The 21,316-nt window shown below is 37.8% G+C and overlaps 1 protein-coding gene across 1 annotated transcript; it reads left to right on the forward strand.

The window, feature by feature from the left end:
* Positions 1-18,535: 18,535 nt before the first annotated feature.
* On the forward strand, positions 18,536-20,825 carry LOC139734638 (adenosine receptor A2a-like). The gene is made up of 2 exons (XM_071645424.1): positions 18,536-18,733; positions 20,067-20,825. Exons 1-2 carry the CDS (start codon positions 18,536-18,538, stop codon positions 20,823-20,825), a joined length of 957 nt encoding a protein of 318 aa, XP_071501525.1.
* Positions 20,826-21,316: the final 491 nt, after the last annotated feature.

Below are 21,316 nucleotides of genomic sequence, written 5' to 3' on the forward strand. Positions count from 1 at the left end.
TATGCATATTATACTGTAAACAGTTGTATTATCTGCGGTGTGTGCCCTGATCCTTTTAATTCTGATCAAGAACACAATATTACAAAAATCACACCTGAGGTTTTGGTGCAAGTCACGAGCTCGACACCCACGAGTCGTAAAGCCCACGAGCTAGGCGCTATGTGTGAACAAGACCCACGAGCTCGACATCTACTCAACACATAGGCCCATGAGCCATAGGGGCCACGAGCTCGACACTAGGCAAACAAGGCCCACGAGCTCTACACTAGGCAAACAAGGCCCACGAGCTCGACACTAGGCAAACAAGGCCCACGAGCTTGACACCAGGCAAACAAGGCCCACGAGCTCGACACTAGGCAAACAAGGTCCACTGCGAGCTCGACACCAGGCAAACAAGGCCCACGAGCTCGACACTAGGCAAGCAAGGTCCACAAGCTCGACACTAGGCAAACAAGGCCCACGAGCTCGACACAAGGCAAACAAGACCCACGAGCTCGACACTAGGCAAACAAGGCCCACGAGCTCGACACTAGGCAAACAAGGCCCACGAGCTCGACACTAGGCAAACAAGGCCCACGAGCTCGACACTAGGCAAACAAGGCCCACGAGCTCGACACTAGGCAAACAAGGCCCATGAGCTCGACACTAGGCAAACAAGGCCCACGAGCTCGACACTAGGCAAACAAGGTCCATGAGCTCGACACCAGGCAAACAAGGCCCACGAGCTTGACACCAGGCAAACAAGGCCCACGAGCTCGACACTAGGCAAACAAGACCCACGAGCTTGACACCAGGCAAACAAGGCCCACGAGCTCGACACTAGGCAAACAAGGCCCACGAACTCGACACTATGGAAAAAGACCAACGAGCCCGACATTACATCAAGGAGTTAAACTTAACCTTTGACATTTTCCTTAACATAAAAAAATGCAGCAGCTAGATGTAACGCTTAGTTAAGACATTACGTTTGTAGTTTTAACTTTTTTTTCTACGTCTGCTATGAGTACCCCAACATTCTTACTTCTTTCACAGGTTTTAACACGTATAAATATATATGTATATAAAGTCTAACCTGTCCTAGCGACCACCTGCTTATGGCGGCCACTGAAAAATCCCCGGCACGAAATTACTGTATTATGGACCCTTTATATATCGGTCACTCTAATTGCGTATAGCGGCCACATAACTTTGCCCATCTGTTAAATTAGCCATGAATACGTCGTAAGCATTTATGCTCATTACGTGAATTCTAAAATTAAGCAAATTGTAAAAGAAAAACAAACCCCATAGTATAGCTGCTCATTCAAACTTATTTGCTGATTTTTAGAGAATAACAGGAGGTATCTTATCTTATCCTATGCAAGTGTTGAAACTCAAAATAGCCACCGACCTGTCTATCGGTGGCCACTTTTGTCGTTCGATTTTGGGTGCCCGCTCTAGACAGGTTTGACTGAATACACATGTACATAAGAATCTGGAATATTCACCTGTGGCATTTCACTTGGGAAATTCAACTGTGATTTCAACCATCAGCAAGACTTTTGACCTCTGACTTTTTTACATGAAAATGTTACCAATTATGACAAATCAATGAAGCCTTTATCTTCAACAAGACTGGAGTTGTGAAATTAACAATCTCGAAAGTAACCTAAATATAACTAAAAATAGGGGATTTCTTATCATTCTTACTGATGGTTAAATTTCATAGGTTGCTATGCGTTTTAAAGACGAAGTAATTGACTTATTTGACGTAATTGAAGTAATTTTACCTATTGAACAATTATAGGACGCTTGAATGAATGTCGTCGTTCATTGTCACCATTTGAGGTTTAACAAATAAACTGTCCTGTGCTATGTACAGTCATATCAATGTGTAGATATTTACAATTATCAATACGAATTAAAAAAAAACACACACATTATGACACTATCAAAAGCAAGAGTGCAAAATTCACACGTACTTTACTTCATCCATATCTGTCCTGAAAGTTAAGTTAAAAGTAACAAGATAGTGGAGAGAACTATTTAGTGGTTTTTGAATAGTCTTATAGAAATCTGACTTTTCCGTCAGGAGCATATAAGAGAGAACCTTCTTTTGCTGCCTTCCGTTGCAAGCATGCACAATCATTTTCAATAGCTCAAATTCTCCTGTGCAAGAACCATTCAGAGATATTTCTGAAGTATAACAATGATAATAAAACGAAACGTTAGCAGACAAACTTACGAGGAAAAAATATCATTGATTGATTTCCACTAGTTGTTAGACAGTGGATATTTTCATCTGGAAACCTCCTTTCACTCTCTCTTCTTTCATACTACCATTTTCGCCAATCAATAAAATTGATTTTTTGTTTTTTCAAAAAAAACCCCACAAAATAAAGAGTATAGAGATATCATAGCGAGGAAGAGTGACCACAATATAAAAAAAGGTAGCTTGTCAGTTGAATCTCATGATTGTTAACCAATGAGCGCGTAAGTCGATTTTGATTGACAGCTGAAAGTCCGCGGTGGTGTTTGGGCTACATATATATTTTCATCTCTTGTACTTTGAAGCTTTTAAAATCCCTTGTTTCCTTGTCTTTTGTAGTTGACATTAAAGACTAGTAAAGATCCATCATTTCTTTTCATAGCTTTCCTTTTTGAAATCCTTTCTAGATCTTCTAACCTTATTGCGTATTCCACATTAAGTCCATTGTACAGTGTAGGCTGTGTATAGTAGACTTCGGAGCCTTGGGATGAAAGAAATAATGTATATGAGAGGTAACGCTTGGTCAGTCCAGAAGATTTCTTGGTCAGGCTAAAAAAAAAATGATAAAAAACAATATTCTGACTGATATTGGTTTAGATGCATGAGTCATATTCATCACAAACTTTGAAGGAAAGCTTGATCAAGTCATCAACAGACTGTAAGACAGACCTGCAGAAGTGTTGGGGTTTAAAGCAACACCAGTGAATCGCCAAGTTAGAATTTTTTGTTCGTCTCATCTTCGACCTTTCTTGTCGGTACTCTATCTGAAACTGCGCATCTGTCTGCTTATATGAGCCTAGCATTTTATCGAGCTCTTATCCAGTTTAATCCAGCATTTGTGTTAACATACCTGGATACCATCTAATACACTTGACAAATCCTGCTCATGCACCCGACATTTTCCTTCGCCATTGCAATCACCATCATCACCCATAACAATTCTGCCGTCGTGATAATCACGATAATCAGAACGCAAGTAAGGGTCGTAGCCCCCAGAGACAGATTTGGCCTGTCTTTTCGAAAAATCTAAGCTCAAGAATATAATCGGTATCCGTCACAAATATTTCTTGTAGGCCGACATCATGGCGGACATCTTCGACAACGGCATTTTCATTGCTGCTTGGCTGCTCAGCATCGTCGGTATTCTCCTCAACATTGCCACAATGACCACTATTGCCGTATCGAGGTCGCTGAGGAGTGTCTCCAACATCTTCATCTTCAACATCGCGCTCGCCGATGCATTGACTGCTATTTCTATCGCCCTCGATCCTTGGTTCGAGCTATTCAAAGACGAGGGAAATGTACGTAGTAATTTTGCTTTATTGATTTATATACTAATGCAAAGATATCCTTGTATCAGCTGTGTGTCATCATGGACCTTTCGTTGTAGGTCCATGGTATCATTCATGAGTTCAATAATAGCAATTTGTAAAAATCAACTAATTGTTTAATGGAACTTGTTGGGTACTCCTACATAAAATCCACAGCGGTTTTAGAATCGGTCTGGGAACAGATTAATAAACTCCTGTCTCCTTTTTGATGAACATGTCAATGCAAAAATATCCTCGTACAATTAATTTGGGACCCATAAATGGCACCTTGTGACAATATTTAACAGAACTTGTTGGGTACTGCATATAATCCATAGGGGTTTCAGAATCCATTTGGGAATAGATTAACATTCTGTTTAATTTTCTCTTTTTCTTTCAATCAATCTTATATTTAGCTGAAATTTGGATACTGCAAAAAGAGATCTGCGGAGATTCTAGGTTGAGATAAATATTGTATTATGTTGAATGTTCTGATGGTTTGTCACAAAAATTAATAGAGTAATAATCAAAATAGGAGACTATTTCAAGGAAATTTTTAAACAAATGAATTGCTTTGTGCAGTATCTCCATAACATCCAATGTTGCACGCACCGTTGTTGCACATCGATGGCATTCATACAGAGAGACAATAGAAAATTATGATAATAAAGTACTCAGATGAGGGTCCTAATAAAATGTATATTACTTTTCTCATTTCGTAAAAATTGTATCCAACTACCTTTCATTTATCTTTTTTTTACCTCATTGAACACCCTCTATTCAAAGTGGAATTTATTTCTTCATGATTATGTATCAATTATTTCAACCGACTCATTGAATCAAAACTGGTTACTTCACAACTTTAAGTCTCTCTCTCCCCCCCTTTTTTTTTTCTCCCGGAACATCTCTTTTTATTGACGTGAATTATTATTGATAATTGTTGTCAATTATCATTTTTCGTTGAATTCACTAATACTCAATGGTTTTACGCTGATGTCGGTCTCTTACAGTCGGGGTATCTACCACGAGTGTTCGGAGCAGCCGTGACCACGGGCATGCTGAACACATTGGCAGTGGCTATGCATCGCCTTATAATCATTCGGTTGGACCCATTCAACAGTCGCCAACTTGTAACGGCCTCTCGATGCGTCGTCGCCTGCGTCGTCATCTGGATCGCCGTCCTGTCCGTCTACCTGGCCACCTATCATGTGATCGACTACGTCACCTTTTTTTCTATCGTGTCGATGACGCTCCTAGCTGTCATCGGTGTCAGCTCAGTCATCTATATCACTGTTTACATAACGATCGCGAGATCGACGCGCAGTGTTCGACTGGAATCGGACGCCTACGCGCAGCGCGTCAGGAAAAATCAGAAAGTTCTTTGCACTTTCGCCATGATTGTCGCCATAAATGTGATTTACTGGCTCGTTGTGAGTTTTCCCGTCTTGTGCGAATTCACTAAACCCGCCTTTCTCATGGTGTACGACTCCTCATCAGGCCATCTGGTTCCCGCCGCTTGGGTGGACGAAATGTACCATATGGCCTGGGAGTTCGTCGGCGTAAATGCAATCATCAATCCGATCATCTACTGGACGCGCCTAAGCGACTTTCGGGGTCTCCTGCGTAAATGTTGCTGCCGACGAGGAGGGGACCCACCCAAGGAGTCAACAACAGGCAACATCTCCGGCGTCAGTGGTGGAAAGGCGACGATGACTGACACGAGCACAGGAGATAAGAATGCCAAAGTTTTTACACTGACATAGATATAGAGAAGGGGCAAGAAATTACAACATCATTAGGATATTATTTTTAATTCAGTTTTATTCGGCACAAAATCAGTCAAAGCGTGATCTATCGGTGCATATAGACATATGGAAGGAAAGAGTAAAATTGCTTGAAAAGAAAGCAAATAGCCGACCCTGTTTACAACATGCAAAAATATTACCAAGGAGTTATAAACATGAGGTTACAGCTTATTCTTTGTAATTTTGGGATATAGGGCACTTTTTTATATGAAATGTGGTGATGTTCGTTATTCGACTGTTTTGGTAATCCGAAAAATAACATAAGGTTCCTTACTCTGAAGGTTCTTAATCCGAAATGAATGAAGTTGTTTTTTCAGCAGGTTCGTTAGTCCGAAAATCAAACAAGGTTCGCTAGTCCAAAGGTTTGTTAATCAAAAATAGAATAAGTTTTATTATTCCGAAGGTTCGTTGATTCGAAAATGAAAAAGAAAAGGACAAAAAGTGCGTTCTAACGAACCTTATTCGTTTGTTCATCTTCGGAATAACAAACCTTATGACTTATGAACCTAATATTTCTTGTTCGGAATGACGAACCTTTGGAATGAGGAACCTTCTAAATAACAAACTGTAACCGATAAAAAAAGGGGACGGGGGTTACACTCAAAATATGTGAGGTTTAATTTCAGTTTTTCAAGTACCAACATCTATCTTTAAAGATTTAATGAATCTAAATAGCAAGTACTGTGCAGAGAATGATACAAATGCTAAGGAAATCACATGGTAAATTGAGCATTTCGCCTTTCTTTGTATACCATGAGGAGACTATAGTAGAGCTGATGTCAAGTGTGGACAACAATATAAAGAAAATATAAAGGGAATTCCAAAGAAAAAATCTTTTTTTTTTCCATAATGAAAGAGCACATGACTAACCATTTTCAGAAAGCAGAGGGAATAATTGCTACCCTTAACATGATATATGTCAGTACCAAGTTGATGGAATGTGTAATTTTCATGAAAAGGGAATTTTTGTGGAATTCCCTTTATATTTTCTTTATATCGTTGTCCACAAACAAGTCATAGTCTTCTCATCCAGCGGTTCCAACACCAAAACCTTAGAAATTCATAGCTTATGCATCCGATTGTTCTCGAACTCTCACTGATGTGTTCTACTAATGTTTCTTTCACCCAATCCACATTTTTCTTTGGGTTTGGGTTTCCTTTAAATTCCACTTTTTCAAACTGATCTTTTGATGATCTGCGTACATGCACTAAAGTGAAGTAAAAATAAAACACATGTCACCAAATATCTTCAGACTAATTTCATATCGTCATTGCACAAGAAAACATACAGCTATTGCTTAATGGTCCCCGCTCCGTTTTTGTTATAATGTCTTCACGAACTTGATGGCAGTCGAAGAATGACGTCTGTATATAGTTACACCACTGACCAATGTAACTCTTTTTAAGCATGCAGAAAGCACTATTTCATTGTAACTAAGACCCAAGGTTGTATATTGTTACTACTATTTTCGTTTAATTTACTTTCGTCTCATTTTCTCACGTTCATTCACAAATCAATATCTGCTATGAGACTTAATTTCGGAACCCCTAAGGCAAATTGTTTTAAAGAGTAGAATACATTCCTCCCGAATATGGACTTTGAAATCGATGTTCTATATGCAGGTAGCTCAAATCAATACACGTAGATTTCGCACAAAAAATAAATGTAAATTTAACTGATTAACATTCTTTCATCTTTTCTTAATTAACAAAAGATGTCGTGTGTAAACTCTGACTGCAGTAGGGAGTAGGACAAAAGCACGATTTCTGCATTACTGACGGAACGATCCATGTGTTATCATTTCCTTTAAAATGTTTCAAAGAGTGAAAGTGATACAAGTATGATTGTTCAGATAATTCAATCACGCTCTTTACACAAAACAAATTCATTTCTGCCTTTACCTGCAAAAGTACCATTGGGAGCAATGATTAAAAAAAAAAAAATGTTTAAGTTATCACAGTTTGATGCATATGTGTAGATCAGTATCGGTCGGTATCATAAAACATCCTACCATACACAAATTTCGCACTAAAGCCTAAAGATATAAGGAGACATCACTATTTTTTCTCAATAAAACCCTAATTGTAGACGGTTTATTCTACAAGCAAATATATCATAACTGTTGTTCTCTTAAACAAAAACAAATATATATGTATATATTTGACAATACTTAATATTGATTATACTAATTAAATTTTTACATTAGTTGTTTCTATCCCTAACTCACATTTTAGAACTATTTTGAAGTACTAAAGCTGGGTTTTTGTTTCATCTTCAAATGGTACATAGTGCCTTATATATTTCCGGCGTGCAGCCAAAAAGACTTTTTCTGTTACATATCATAAATACCACAAATCATTTCTAATGTCGATTCTAAAAGAGAGAGAGAGAAAAACAACCTAGCCACATCATTGGCATTCACAATACCTTTGAGGGATGATAAGTAATACATTCATGATCAATTATTTGGAAACCATTCTTCAAAATGAAATTGAAAATTTCTTACTTTTTTAGCTGAATAACGTATGTACAAAAAGGTTTGTATGTATAATTAAAAAAGAAAGAAAATAAGAAGGTGTGAACACGGATGATGTTCGTTATTTTGAAGGTTCAGTAATCCGAAAATGAAATGAGGTTCGGAGGAGGAGGGGAAGTACATTTTTTTCTTTTTTTTTCTTTTTTGCATCAATAGCGCAATTATGAATGAATTACGTTCGCATTCCAGTTCCATTTAGTGTGTGTTTAAATACATATGCCTGTGTGTGTGGGTGGGTGTGTGTGTGTATTTTCATCTCCTAATATCCTATAATTTTGTGGAATCTTTTCTTTTTTAAACTACAACATTTCGTCACTAAAGGAAATTTCGGAGTAATATTGACCTTCGAAATAACTGATCTTGTTTCATTTTCGGACTAACGAACCTTTGGAGTAACGAACTGTAACCGTGATCACTGTAACAAAAGGATATCACAGTACTCTTTGCTGACCCGCGGCTATGGGTATCACTTTAACTGCTCAGGTTTCCCCCATCAGGGTTGCCCCACCTGATCTCCACATTTTGTTTATTTGTGTGTGTGTGTGTGTGTGTGTGTGTGTGTGTGTTTGTGTGTGTTTTCTTTTTTTTTATTTATCACCTCGACACACAACCTTCAAATTTGAGTTCAAATTCAAATTTACTTCGTTTCTCCACAGTAATTTAACATGAAATCGTATACATCTCACTTTTTTCAGTGCCAGAAATAATGCATATAAATTTGTACAGAGAAAATAACAACAACTGAAACATTACAGCAAAAATACATCGCAATGGATGCTGAGGTAATACAAGTGAAATAACTGTTAACATGCACAAGTCTTTGTGAAAAACGGAGGGACCCACTGTAAAGACAATGCTTGTAGAGTGTGGGGCCCCTCCTTGAAAAAAAGAAAGATCGATGCAAACATTGATTGAAAACAGCAACAGAAGCAAAACAAAAAGTTTGGCAGCCCACTGAGAGACAAACGGACAAACAGATACACACAAACAACAACAGTCAAACTAACAAACATGAAACAAGACTGGGACAGCAACAAGATTACTTGAAAGGAAAAAAAAAAGACCTGACTTGACGACATGACATCAAACAAGACTAGCAAAACAACGAGAAAACAAAATATAGACAGGAATATGCAACAGCGACAACGATCCTCGGAGGCTTAACGAAGGAAAAAAAAACCCCTCTTCAGTTATTAAAGAATAGATCATCAATACAAATACGAACTTATAACTGCCAAACGATTTTTTTTCTCCTTGAATCATAACATATTGATCTCGTCAAAAGCTCTCCTATTTTGAATATACATGTATTGTATGAAGTTGCCCAACCTTCCTCAATCACACACGCACACACACGCACGCACACAAAAAATTTCATTTCATTTTAAGAAAAATACGGGCAGAATCATCATCGATAGCTGGAATAATTATTTGTATGAAATCTCGTGAAAGAATCTTTCAATTTGGAAGTATATCGAAGAAAGAGGAAGAGAGATAGAGAGAGAGAGAGAGAGAGGGGGGGGGGGGAGAAGATCCTTTTGTATGAAAAACTCCAAGAGGAAAAATGAGAGAGAAGATTTCCATTAAGCTTCCACTCATGACGTTTTCATCGGGAATATTTTCATCTTCCTTTTCTATCGTGTCTATTGACATGGTACTTCTCGCAGATCGATTTCAGTGCTATTAGCTTCCAGTACAAGAAGGGACAAAATATTATGTGCAGAAGACTGGCCCAAAAAAAAGTAAGAAGAAGTAACTTTGCAGTTGGGCCTGTCTGTTATTACCAACAAGCACATAAATCTGTCTTTTAAAAGCATCTGACAGTACTTAATGGTCAAGGCCAGCATTTTCCCTTTCCTCTGCTTAACTCATAGATGAGCCTAATTCAATGTTACATATTATTTTCTCTGAGTACTATTAGAGTTCCTTCAGTCATTACTTTTTCCCCTGTGGATGTATCGAGTCTTGTCTCATTTTGTCTTCTATACCCTATAGAGCGATTGTAAATGTAAAAATCATTTATTCACCGTCCAAAAGTTCTCATTCGCAAGGCCGAGGTCGCCTGGATGTTAAATGAAGTATATGATTATTACGATTGGTAGCCGGCGATGTGTATAAGTGGATTGGAGTCCTTTGATCATTTTAAATGAGGAGAAGCGATGCTGGGGTGCCATTAGCAATGCTTACAGGAAATTTGCATAATTCTCGTCCACGTTCTTGAAGAGAGTTCTTTGTCCATAAAGACTGTCTTGGCCATGATCCACCACGATTTTTAACTCTTTCTTCATCGAGTCAAGGATCTTAGCGCATAAACTGAACTGCTTGTCAATATCAATGCCGAGTAGTTTACCAGTCTTTTAAATTGACAGCCGGTCTTTACATTTTTCATAAGTAATCATTCTGCAACATGTAGAGGTGTCATTTGAGAAATTCGGCAATCCTACCTCTGTGTAAGTAATGTCTCGTCGTACTCATCACAGCCATTGTCCATATCGTTGTCGCCATCACCAGCAAAGGACTGTGATTCGGGCTATTTGTGGCGGTAGTATCAAGGACGAAAGCGGCACATTGTCTTTTGACACGAAGACGAGGTGAAAACGTACTGCATATAGCACAACCACAATCAATTTTGATTATTGTTACCATAGTACAACTTATCATCGTCATCTTCATTTGCTTTACTGCTCCAATCATGTCGTATTTGTCCAGCGAAAACTTTTTCGTCGTGGCCTGGCTGCTCAGCGTCCTCGGGATTCTTCTCAACGTCGCCACCATGGCCGTGATCGTCCTTTCGCGATCGCTGCGGAGTGTCTCCAATATTTTCATCTTCAACATCGCTCTCGCAGACTCGGTGACTGGCATCGCCATTGTCCTTGACCCTTGGTTCGAGCTGTTTGAGGACGAGGGAAATGTACGTATTTCACCTATATGATACTTTAAGGCTTAATTTACCATTTGCAGATGACATGACATGAAATGACATTTTTTCATTCGAATTTCGTTCAATATTGCAATCGTTCTACGCATAATCAAACAAAAAGACTATACAAAAATCTACAAATATGTATTAAGCAATGTTACAATACAAAATGAGATGTAATTCTTACAATACAAAATTCACCCTGATTAACTTGATCGAGCTAAAAAAACTTTTGCTTAATCGCACAAAATAGACAAAATGAAAGCCTGCAGTAACCTAAAATTTCATGAAGCATATTTCATTGATAGAATGAAATCCGCACTTTCTTTACGTTAAAATCATAACCCTTCACCCACTTATATCAAACAAACAAATCAAGCAAACAAAATAATCATATCACTCTTACTGCAATTACACACACACACACACACACGCGCGCACACACAGATGCAAAATGCAAAGGTTCAAAATCAAAGTTCAAATTTATTTTCATTTCCATCAAATTAACAGAAAATTATATACAATGTTAAAGCAGAACGTATTTGTAATAATTGCAAAAACGTAAATTAACAAAATACATGTGATAATGAGTAACGAAATGAAGAAAACATCTTGTATCTTAAAAAAAAATAAATATATATATACATCTATGCATAGCACAAATTAAATAAGGATGGGAATGGAAACGGAGGGTCCCACTAAAAAGCAAAGCTTGTCCGATATGGTACCCTCAGAAAATACATAAGAGAACGAATAGTGATGAAACTACAAACAGATATAAAACAAAATCAAAGGAACAGAGAGAAAAGATTTTTTTTTTTTCACAGACTATACCACCATGGACTTTAGTTCGTATCAAAATGAGAAAGAATGATCTTCGTAAGAAATTAGCTGGAAATATAGATATTGTTCGCAAAATGACACGAAAGAACAAGCCAAAGATGGAAATCCATTAAGAGGTTTAAACAATAACTTTGAAGGTCTATGTCTGTAAAAGTTCGATTGGGAAGTTTACAAAAAAAAAAAAAAAAAAAACCAACAGCAAGGAAGGACATCCAGAGTAACCCGGAAGAAAGCTTTTGTGAGACCTTATCGAATCGTTAACTAGGTTATTTTCTAATATTTTATTATTCTCAAAATATCTTTATCAATTTCGAAGGTAGTTTCGGAAGACCACTTGATAATCATTGACAATATACATACTTTTCTCCCCTACCGAGAAAAAGTTTTTTAATTCCGTATCAACGTTCACCATATTCTCCCAGTGTCTATACAAAAGCAGATTTTTGGTCCAAACAATACCTTTGTGTCGGAATGGTCTTCCTGTGTCCATTCTGGATCAATGCTTCACGAATCCTTCACGAAAAATGTGCACCCTTCCGTCAGTTTTAAACTACAAGATAATCTCAATAAGCACTGCAAAAATGTAGCAGAAATTCATGACTTAAAATAAAGTTCAGCCTTATATACAAATCTTGGACTACCAGATATCTGCAACACTAGCATACGTGTAAAGTGTAGCATAACCACGTTTATTATTCCAATTATATTTCCTTTTTATATAATCATAAAATATCATGCCACCCAAACTATGGATACAGAAAAGAAATTAAAAATGTCATAAGACATCAAGCATCACGAGTGTTACTTAATGTATAGTTGGCATAATCATGTCCACTTTAAAAAGTTCTTGGAGAGTTTGGGGTCACAATTTGGGTAGGTTTAAATCAATAACCTAGCTCGCGTTTCACTCTATACAGGCTCTAACATGATTATATGAAAGGTTGCATTCGAAGATTTAGTTTTAATTGAGAATGTTTAGCATAAAATATTTTGGCTAAATAGGCTTACATAATCAACCCTCTGGAAATATAAATTGTTCAAATTAGTGATTCTTGCGTCGAGATGTTATTATCTTATCATTTTTTTTTTTTTTTTACAAACTGCCCTTCACCGATATGAATACATTCCGAATGTATTTTGTTTATTGACTATTTTTCTTTCATGCCGATGAAGGGCCAACTGTGCATAATGATTCGTGAATAAGTAAAGTGGTAACGGACTCGCATCTATAATAATTTTCCCATAAGCACACTTAATGAAGATTAAAAAAAAATAATAGACGTATTTCTTTTTAAGATAAGCGTATTTCTTTAATTTTTTTCCCCTCATATTCGGTAACTTAATAATTGAAATATCAATGCTCTATAATGCTTTCGTTCAATCTCCTCCGCCCTACACCAGTCGGGGTACCTACCGCGAGTGTTCGGAGCAGCCGTGACGACAGGCATGCTGAATACATTGGCAGTGGCTATGCACCGTCTTATAATCATTCGGTTAGATCCATTCAACAGTCGCCAACTTGTAACGGCCTCACGTTGCGTCGTCGCCTGCGTCGTCATCTGGATCGCCGTCCTGTCCGTCTACCTAGCCACCTATCACGTGATAGACTACGTCACCTTCTTCTCTATCGTGTCAATGACGCTCTTAGCTGTCATCGGTATCAGCTCGGTCATCTATATCACTGTCTACATAACGATCGCGAGATCGACGCGCAGTGTTCGACTGGAATCGGACGTCTACGCGCAGCGCGTCAGGAAAAATCAAAAAGTTCTTTGCACTTTCGCCATGATTGTCAGTATTAATGTGATATACTGGCTTGTCGTGAGTTTTCCCGTCTTTTGCGAGTTTGCAAAACCTGCCTTTATCATGGTGTACGACCCCTTATCTGGTCGCGTAATTCCCGCCCCCTGGGTGGACGAAATGTATCATATGGCCTGGGAGTTCGTCGGCGTGAATGCTATCATCAATCCGGTCATCTACTGGACGCGCCTAAGCGACTTTCGGGCTCTTCTGCGTAGATATTTTTGCCGACGGGAAGTAGACGAAATGCAAGTTTCAATGGCACTAAAATCTTCGAGCACGATTTCTGGTGGAAGGAAGGAGAAGGATATAAACACGAAGAGTAACCGCGTTGTTTCTATGATTGACGTGTAGTTGAAGTAAGAGGGGGAAAGTAGGAAGGTTTAAGTATAGTGGATAATTTATTATTGACATGATATTAAATCAGAAACATGGAAAGAGATAACGGCAACAATTAATATTGAGTAGCTATAGCTATAGCCATAATTGCCTGAAGGAGTTGGTTAAGCGATTATGATCATAATCCATAGTAAACACGGATAAGTCAAGATCTTCTTGATTAGACCTGATTTGTTGGTGTAAGAAGCTAATGTATAGCAAATCATGTAAAACAATTCCCTAAAAGTCATACGCATCAGGACTGCTTCAGCGTAATCTCTTTGTTCCTCCTCCACTCTGTAATTGTTATAATCATTATTGTCTGTGTTCCTCGCACTTTTACCCGTTATTGATTAGGATAGAACCATTTTCTGTTATTGCTCAGTTTCTTTGGAATAAACTCCCTTTTCACATTCAAAACGCTCAACGTGTAGACAAGTTTAAACCAAATAAAAAAAAATCACTTATTCAATCGATGATAACGTGTTTTTTTTTTTCGTTGTTGCTGGTATACAGATATTACAACGTTTGTCCTTATATTCTGTAATTGATTCAAATTCTCTCGCCCGTATGAAGCACTGTTATAGATATTATTATTATTATTATTATTGTTATTATTATTGTTATTATTATTGTTATTGTTATTATTATTATTATTATTATTATTATTATTATTATTATCATTATCATTATTATCATTATTATTATTATCATTATCTGTTTTTAAAGAAATGGAACTTGCGTATTCCTAACCTGAATCACCTCATCTGAAATCCCGCAGTAGACGGTCTGTCTATTTGAAATGAGTTCTGAAAAGAATAGATAGTAGGCTATTAGATCGACCTGTCCACGGGTTTGTCTGCCATTGTCAGCAACATGTTTGTATAGCTTTGAATTTATTACTCAGTTCTTTTCCCATTAAGGATTAAATATCGACTCCGTTAGTTCTTATTTAGAATATTAACCATTGTTTTCATTTCCTTCAATAAGGATTGTTGGATACGTATTTGGTGTAAGATGCACGTCAACTATAGTCTCTAAACATTTGCAAAATGTTTACAAAATTAAATTCCGATCAGTTTGTAGTCAGTCAAGAATGTTTCTCTTGTAAAAAATGTTCATATCTTTGCATGCTCATTTTCAAAAACTTTGAGGATATCATCAGTAATTTGCTTTTTTTCTTTTGTCCTGAGATAATTTTGGTGGATTTACATAATAATCACATCGCCTTTTCTCTCTCTTTAATGAATATGACAGATATATTAATATGCTAATCGCTGGCAAAGATATGCATAAAATTATAGGGCCTGCTATAAATCTGCAAATATATTTCCTTTCTTTGTAGCTTTAGGTTCAGCTATCTCATCCTGTTTGTGTTGTACCACTTGTATTTTCATTTTGTGAGCTGCCATGTTCCTTTTTTTTTTCTACTTCATTAACCGGTGCCATATAACCCCACAACACGTCCTGTGAATGGTACACATTCATTTTATTTCATTTTATATCATTTCCTTTCATTCCATCCATTTATTTTCCATAAATAACAATGACTGTTGTGTTCAGGCAGGTGACACGGCATATTGGTGTAGTACAATTATGAAATAAATACAAACACTTACATTAAATAAATATCAAATTATATTTCATAGCGTAAAAAGGGAATGTGTGTACGTAAAGGGCCATATACGAACCATCATATACAATAGCATGTGCATTAGCCATTGCCGGTCGCATTATAACATAGGAGCCAATGTCAGCAGATTTGTGTTGTTATACTAATGATGCACAGGATAGAGTGTGTTAGTGAAGGTGCGGCGCGCTCGAGAGTATTGACAATGGTGCGACATGCACGAGGCGCAGCCGAGTGCATGTTTGCAACCGTTGTCAATACTCGAGAGTGAGCCGCACCTTCACTAACGCCACGAAATAATCCTGTGCATCATTTGTTTTATAAAATGGGTCGAAAACTAACAGCATTATTCACGTACCTTTGTGGGTCAATACCAGTCAGCTACATGTAGCACTCGCTCAAAAGTCAAGATGTCCGAAGATGTTCGTTACGCACGTCGCACTCGGAAATCCCGCACATAAGTACTGTACGTACATATAAGAGTATACGTACGCCACGTACTGTTCATGCACAAGAAAGGCCGCCGGCTGTTGTGGCAGCCCGCGGCCCGAACTAGAAGTTGTTTACAGGATTGACAGCGCGTATAGTAGCGCGTGACGCACTTGTAACAACTGATTGAGTGCGCACTGCTAGTGTGAACATTGTGACGTACGTCAGGCCAGGGAGGTGGAAGAGAGACTCTTCTTAGTGCATACCTGAAGAAAATAATGCACGCACATGTGACTCATTTCAGCGCTTCCTATTGGCTACATTCTTGAACCCATTTTATAAACATGTATATCGTTTTTGTTGACCTACACATAATGCATATCGAAGTTGGCTTTTTTTGTATTTTTTTTCAAGGTGTAATAGGCGAAGTAGGCTCAAAGGACTTTGTTTTGGATTTGCCTTTAGCATGCAATGTTTGATTTAATGTGTGATACTGACTGATTTCTTTTAACGTATCAATGCGGCCTAAACACAATCTTAATGATACCAGTATTGATATGCCATATTTTGAATTCCCCATAATAAAACATGTTTTTAGATCTATTCGTTACTGCTAATAGATACAGGCTATCATATACATTGTGACATGGAGGAGTATTGGAATCGATGTTGGGCTATGCATGACAAGCAATTCTATCGTATATGTCTGCTCGCTCAAATTATCAATTATTAATATAGATAAAATTACACTATACTTTAATCAGTGTATAGAGTAAAAACCTCTCGTAAATGACATGTTGATCGTGTCCTAAAGGCCCTGTTTACCTCGGGAACAGTGATTTTAAAAAATGTTCAAGACATCACATATTTTGATACATTATGTAGGTCTGTTATATCACAAAACATCCTACCATATAAAATTCTTGCAATAAAGCCTTATATATAAAGAGATATCACTATTTTTCTCATTAAACCATAACTGTAGACGATTTAGTCTGGCAACATTTTTATTATAACTATATTGTTCACATTTTGTATTTCTAACAATACTTAACATTGATTTATAGGGATTCAAATTTTTACAGTGGTTGTTTGTATCCCAAACTCACATTTTAGAATTATTTCAAAGCACTAATGCTGTGTTTTTGTTTCATCTGCAAATGGTAAATAATATGCCTTTAACGGAGCAATGCTTGTAACGTCACTGCAGTGATTTTGTTTCTTGTTGATTGATACAGAGGCATGAGGGAATCGAGTATATAGTATGCATGACGTTGACGTTGCTTACCTTTTATTGTTATGTTGAAATGGCGATGTAGGAATGATACGAACAATTAAGTAGTGCAACCATCGCTCACGTCTGCCCTATATCTTTTTACTGTATACATTACAATATAAATAAATACTCACCCACATAAATGAATCAGGGCCGGCGCAGTGTTTTCAAAAGTGTGGGGGCCCACTTCCGGGTTTCATGAGCTGACAAGCAAAAAAAAAAAAAAGGTCCCTAGCTCGTGGTTTCTTCAGCTGACAAGCAAAAATAGAAAAAAAAAAACAAGGTCTTCAGAGAAAAAAACATAACCTTACCGCCACCATACTTCAAGATCCCTATCTATTTCTATTTTAGTGCCACTTACGTACTTCCGGGTTCAAAAAAGTTTGGGGGCCCAAAGTGATGACACCTTATGTATTCCTTTGTATGGTGCACAAAAAGTGTGGGGGCCCGAGTCCCCACGGTCCCCACGGCTGCGCCGGCCATTATGAACAGTGTATCTACGGGTCGGGCATATAGTTAAGTAAGTCTCTTCCTCGTATATTCTTCACAGTCACGATCCATTCCTTTTTGTTTCCTTGTTTGTTTTTTCGCTTTTCTCTCTGGGGGCGATTGCTCTCCAAACTAAAAGCTGCAATTCCAACTGGCGTACGCAAGTTTATTCCTCATACCGTCTGGTAGGGCGAGGCCGGCTAATTGGCTAAAATGTTCAAGCGAGATATTGTGAGGAGTGGGCTTTAATGGAAAGACTGGGCCCCATTCAATATCTCCGGAAAACATCTCTGATCATTATAATATGACTTCGCGATCGCGAGAAATGTTATCGGTGGGTGACTTCATTGCTGTTTGCCAAAGTCTATCCTTCGTCGGGGCTTACTCTTTTCAAATAAGAGTCCGCAAGGACATGAAATGTCACGATCACAATATATAACCATGCAGGACTTCAGTTTACTTTAATGCAGGTTGCGGATGTCATCCAAGCTTCTACCTTTTGCCTTAATGATACTTTGGAGGAAAAAAACCCCAATAACAATTTTGTCTGAGTACTATATATCATATATCGGGTAAAATACTGGCAACGGTACAAAGAGTAAGAGAAAGTAGCGTAAAATTAATCGTGCTGCGCCTGTTCCTGTCATTTAGTCGCTGGCTACATTGCACTTGACTCGGAGCTTCTAATCTGTTAATTACTATACCTCCTCAACACATCATTGATGTTCCTCAGTATTATTACATTCGGTAGCATCATCATCCCGGCAGTGAAAAAAAAAAAAGATAGGGAAAAGAATTGCTTCTCCCGCCAGATCTTTCATCATCGTTAACATTGTCGACTGCGACATCCGTCAGGGATTTTCTCTCATCATGATCGGCACCGTGATCGTCGTGTGGGTGCTCGGCGCCGTCAGCTTCCTCTTCAATGGCATTACGATGGCGGCGATCGTTTTCTCGCGGTCACTGTGGAAGGTGTCCAGTGTGTTCATCTTCAACATCGCGCTTGCCGACTCCTTATCGGGCATTCTGATTGCCGTAGAGCGGTCATTTAAGTTGTTGGGTAAAGATGTGAGTATATTTATTTCGGTATTTATGTTGATGTATATCTTGGTATATGTCATAATAGTATTACGTGATACGTAGATGTATATCATTATTTCATTCTATTTTATTTCATTCCTTGTTCACTTTCAACAAAGTTACATTCAATCATAAACACTACATGAGTATATGAATACAGAACATGTCAGATATCAAAACCTGTAATTGAATTGTTATATGATAAAGGTGGTGGAATTAAAACTAATTTATGTGACATTGATCCGCGTTGTGCTATATCAATTAAAAAATTGCCAAATAGATAGGAAGTTTGAAATGGACAGCTTGTCAAGCCAACGGAAAAAAGTCTATTATATACTCGGCAGTGCTAATAAGGCTGGGTAATGATATATATACATTTTAAGCGAAAAAAAAGAGTTTGATCACAATACCATTTTGTGAAAATAAAAAGAAAGAAACCATATCATATATAGTTATATAGTAATGAAGGGATCATTATTGCTCCTGCTTGCAAAATAGTTTGCAAAGTAGGAAAAATAAGAGAAAGGAGTAAAACGCTGATTCATGATCCAAATCATTTGTTGCTGAAGTATTTCCCTTGTTTTATATTTCATTGATGACATACTTACATTCTATAACAGGCAAAATAAAAACTCGCGGTAAATCCCTTTTCTGATATTTGAAAAAGTTATACAACTGGATATAGTAAGGGATATACACTCAAACTATTTCTTATGTCGCCAAGAAGACACCAACACAATGATTTTCTTATAATCTGTAGGCGGAATTCAAGCGTGTGCATTGTGCATGTAATTTTAGACTTGTAGACTTAATGTTGAGGAATGGGCTCATTGGAAAACGAGCTAGCTGATCGGTTATCAAGTGAATATATTAATATTTCAATTAACAATTTCCTCTCAAACATATTGCGTACCAATTATACTACATGCAGGTTTATTTGCACTACACGCTCACAGCAGTGTGCAGATACAAGATAAAAATAATGAGTTGTATGTCCGAAGAAATCGGGTTTAGTCAGATAGTAAAGTGATTTGATAAGACAATGATTATAAGTATAATAAGAATGTTTAAATATATGGATATGATGAAACAATTTAAAATATATAAATGGGACCTATATTTTTTTTTTTTCATCAGAGCATAGATAATGTAATAAGATTGGTTTTGTTATATGTATACATGCTTTTTTCATCGTACAGTCAACTATTTTTGTATACCATCATGAACATGCTATGTTCTGTTCAAGAAAAAATTCAAAAAAAAAAGTTATGTTGTGATGCAAGTTTCTTATTTCCTGTCCCTAAATTAACCTGTTTTACAGACCAGGTTTGTCGCCAGCGTGTTCGGCGCAGCTTCCATGACTAGCTTGCTGACTACCCTTGCGGTAGCTTTTCACAACCTGATCTTAATCCGTATAGACCCGTTCAACAGACGACAGCTTGCTACTTTCCCGCGCTGCGTTGCCGTCTGCCTCATCATCTGGCTGGCCGACGTCGCCATGTACATGGTCACCTACCGCGGGGTCGACTCCGTCCCCTTCTTTTCCAAAGTGGTGATCGCCTTCCTGATAGTCATCGGAGCCTTTGCCGTCACCTACGTGGCCGTGTACGCAACGATCGCCAGGTCGATGCGCAACATCGGGCTGAGCTCGGACGCGTACGCGCAGCGCATGAGAAAAAACAAACAGATCATGTGCACCTTCGCGCTTATAGTCGGCACCAACGTTATTTGCTGGTTCTTCATGAGCTTTCCCTTGCTGCTCCAATTCGCAAATCCGGAAGCTCTTCTGCTGTACGACTCCTCCACCGGACGGTACGGAGCGCCTTTCTGGCTTTCAATCTTCTATATTGTTGCCTTTATGGCTGTCGGTACAAACTCCATTCTCAACCCAATCATCTACTGGACTCGTCTTGGGGACTTTCGGCAGCTTCTGCGCAACTGGTGTCGTCGACGAGGGGATGATGAAAACCCGGCGACACTGTCGACTGTGAGTAGAAATGTTGCAAGGGATCTCGACAAAATCAAGACTACCGATACTGGAGTCGAGACAGTAGATCATGCAACTGGTGATTCTGTTTGAAATGCAACTACACGCTATGTTCATGTCCTCGCTGCCTGATTGAAAGTCTCAGCATAACACGCTACATGTTTTAAAATCAATTTATGTCTTTTAACCTATAGAATTTAAACACAGTAGATAAACATGCGTCTTCTTTTTTAAAGGCAACCTTTGAGGCAAATAAAAATGACAGAAAAGATGAAAGGGTTGTATAATTCCGGTTGAGATGAGGTTTTAGGTTTCCAAATTTTTTGTGAGAAAATGAGAAACCTCTTGTGGAGTATGAAAGAATATACAATTGTAAAATGATTTTAAATTTTATTTGATTAAAATTGATTTTCAAATGGCTGAGATATCCAAATACAGTGGTCCTAACCTTTAGGACCACTTTGTTTTGCCTTGTTTTGGGGTATCTCAGCCATATCAAACCCATTTTCATTTAATAAACTATATATATACATATATATATTATCAATTGTATGCTCTTTATTTACATTCAATAAGTGGTTTCG

Source organism: Diadema antillarum, unplaced genomic scaffold (genome assembly GCF_040938485.1).
Source record: "Diadema antillarum isolate AM-2024a unplaced genomic scaffold, OU_Dant_1.0 seq00000536_RagTag, whole genome shotgun sequence".
Lineage (NCBI taxonomy): Eukaryota > Metazoa > Echinodermata > Echinoidea > Diadematoida > Diadematidae > Diadema > Diadema antillarum.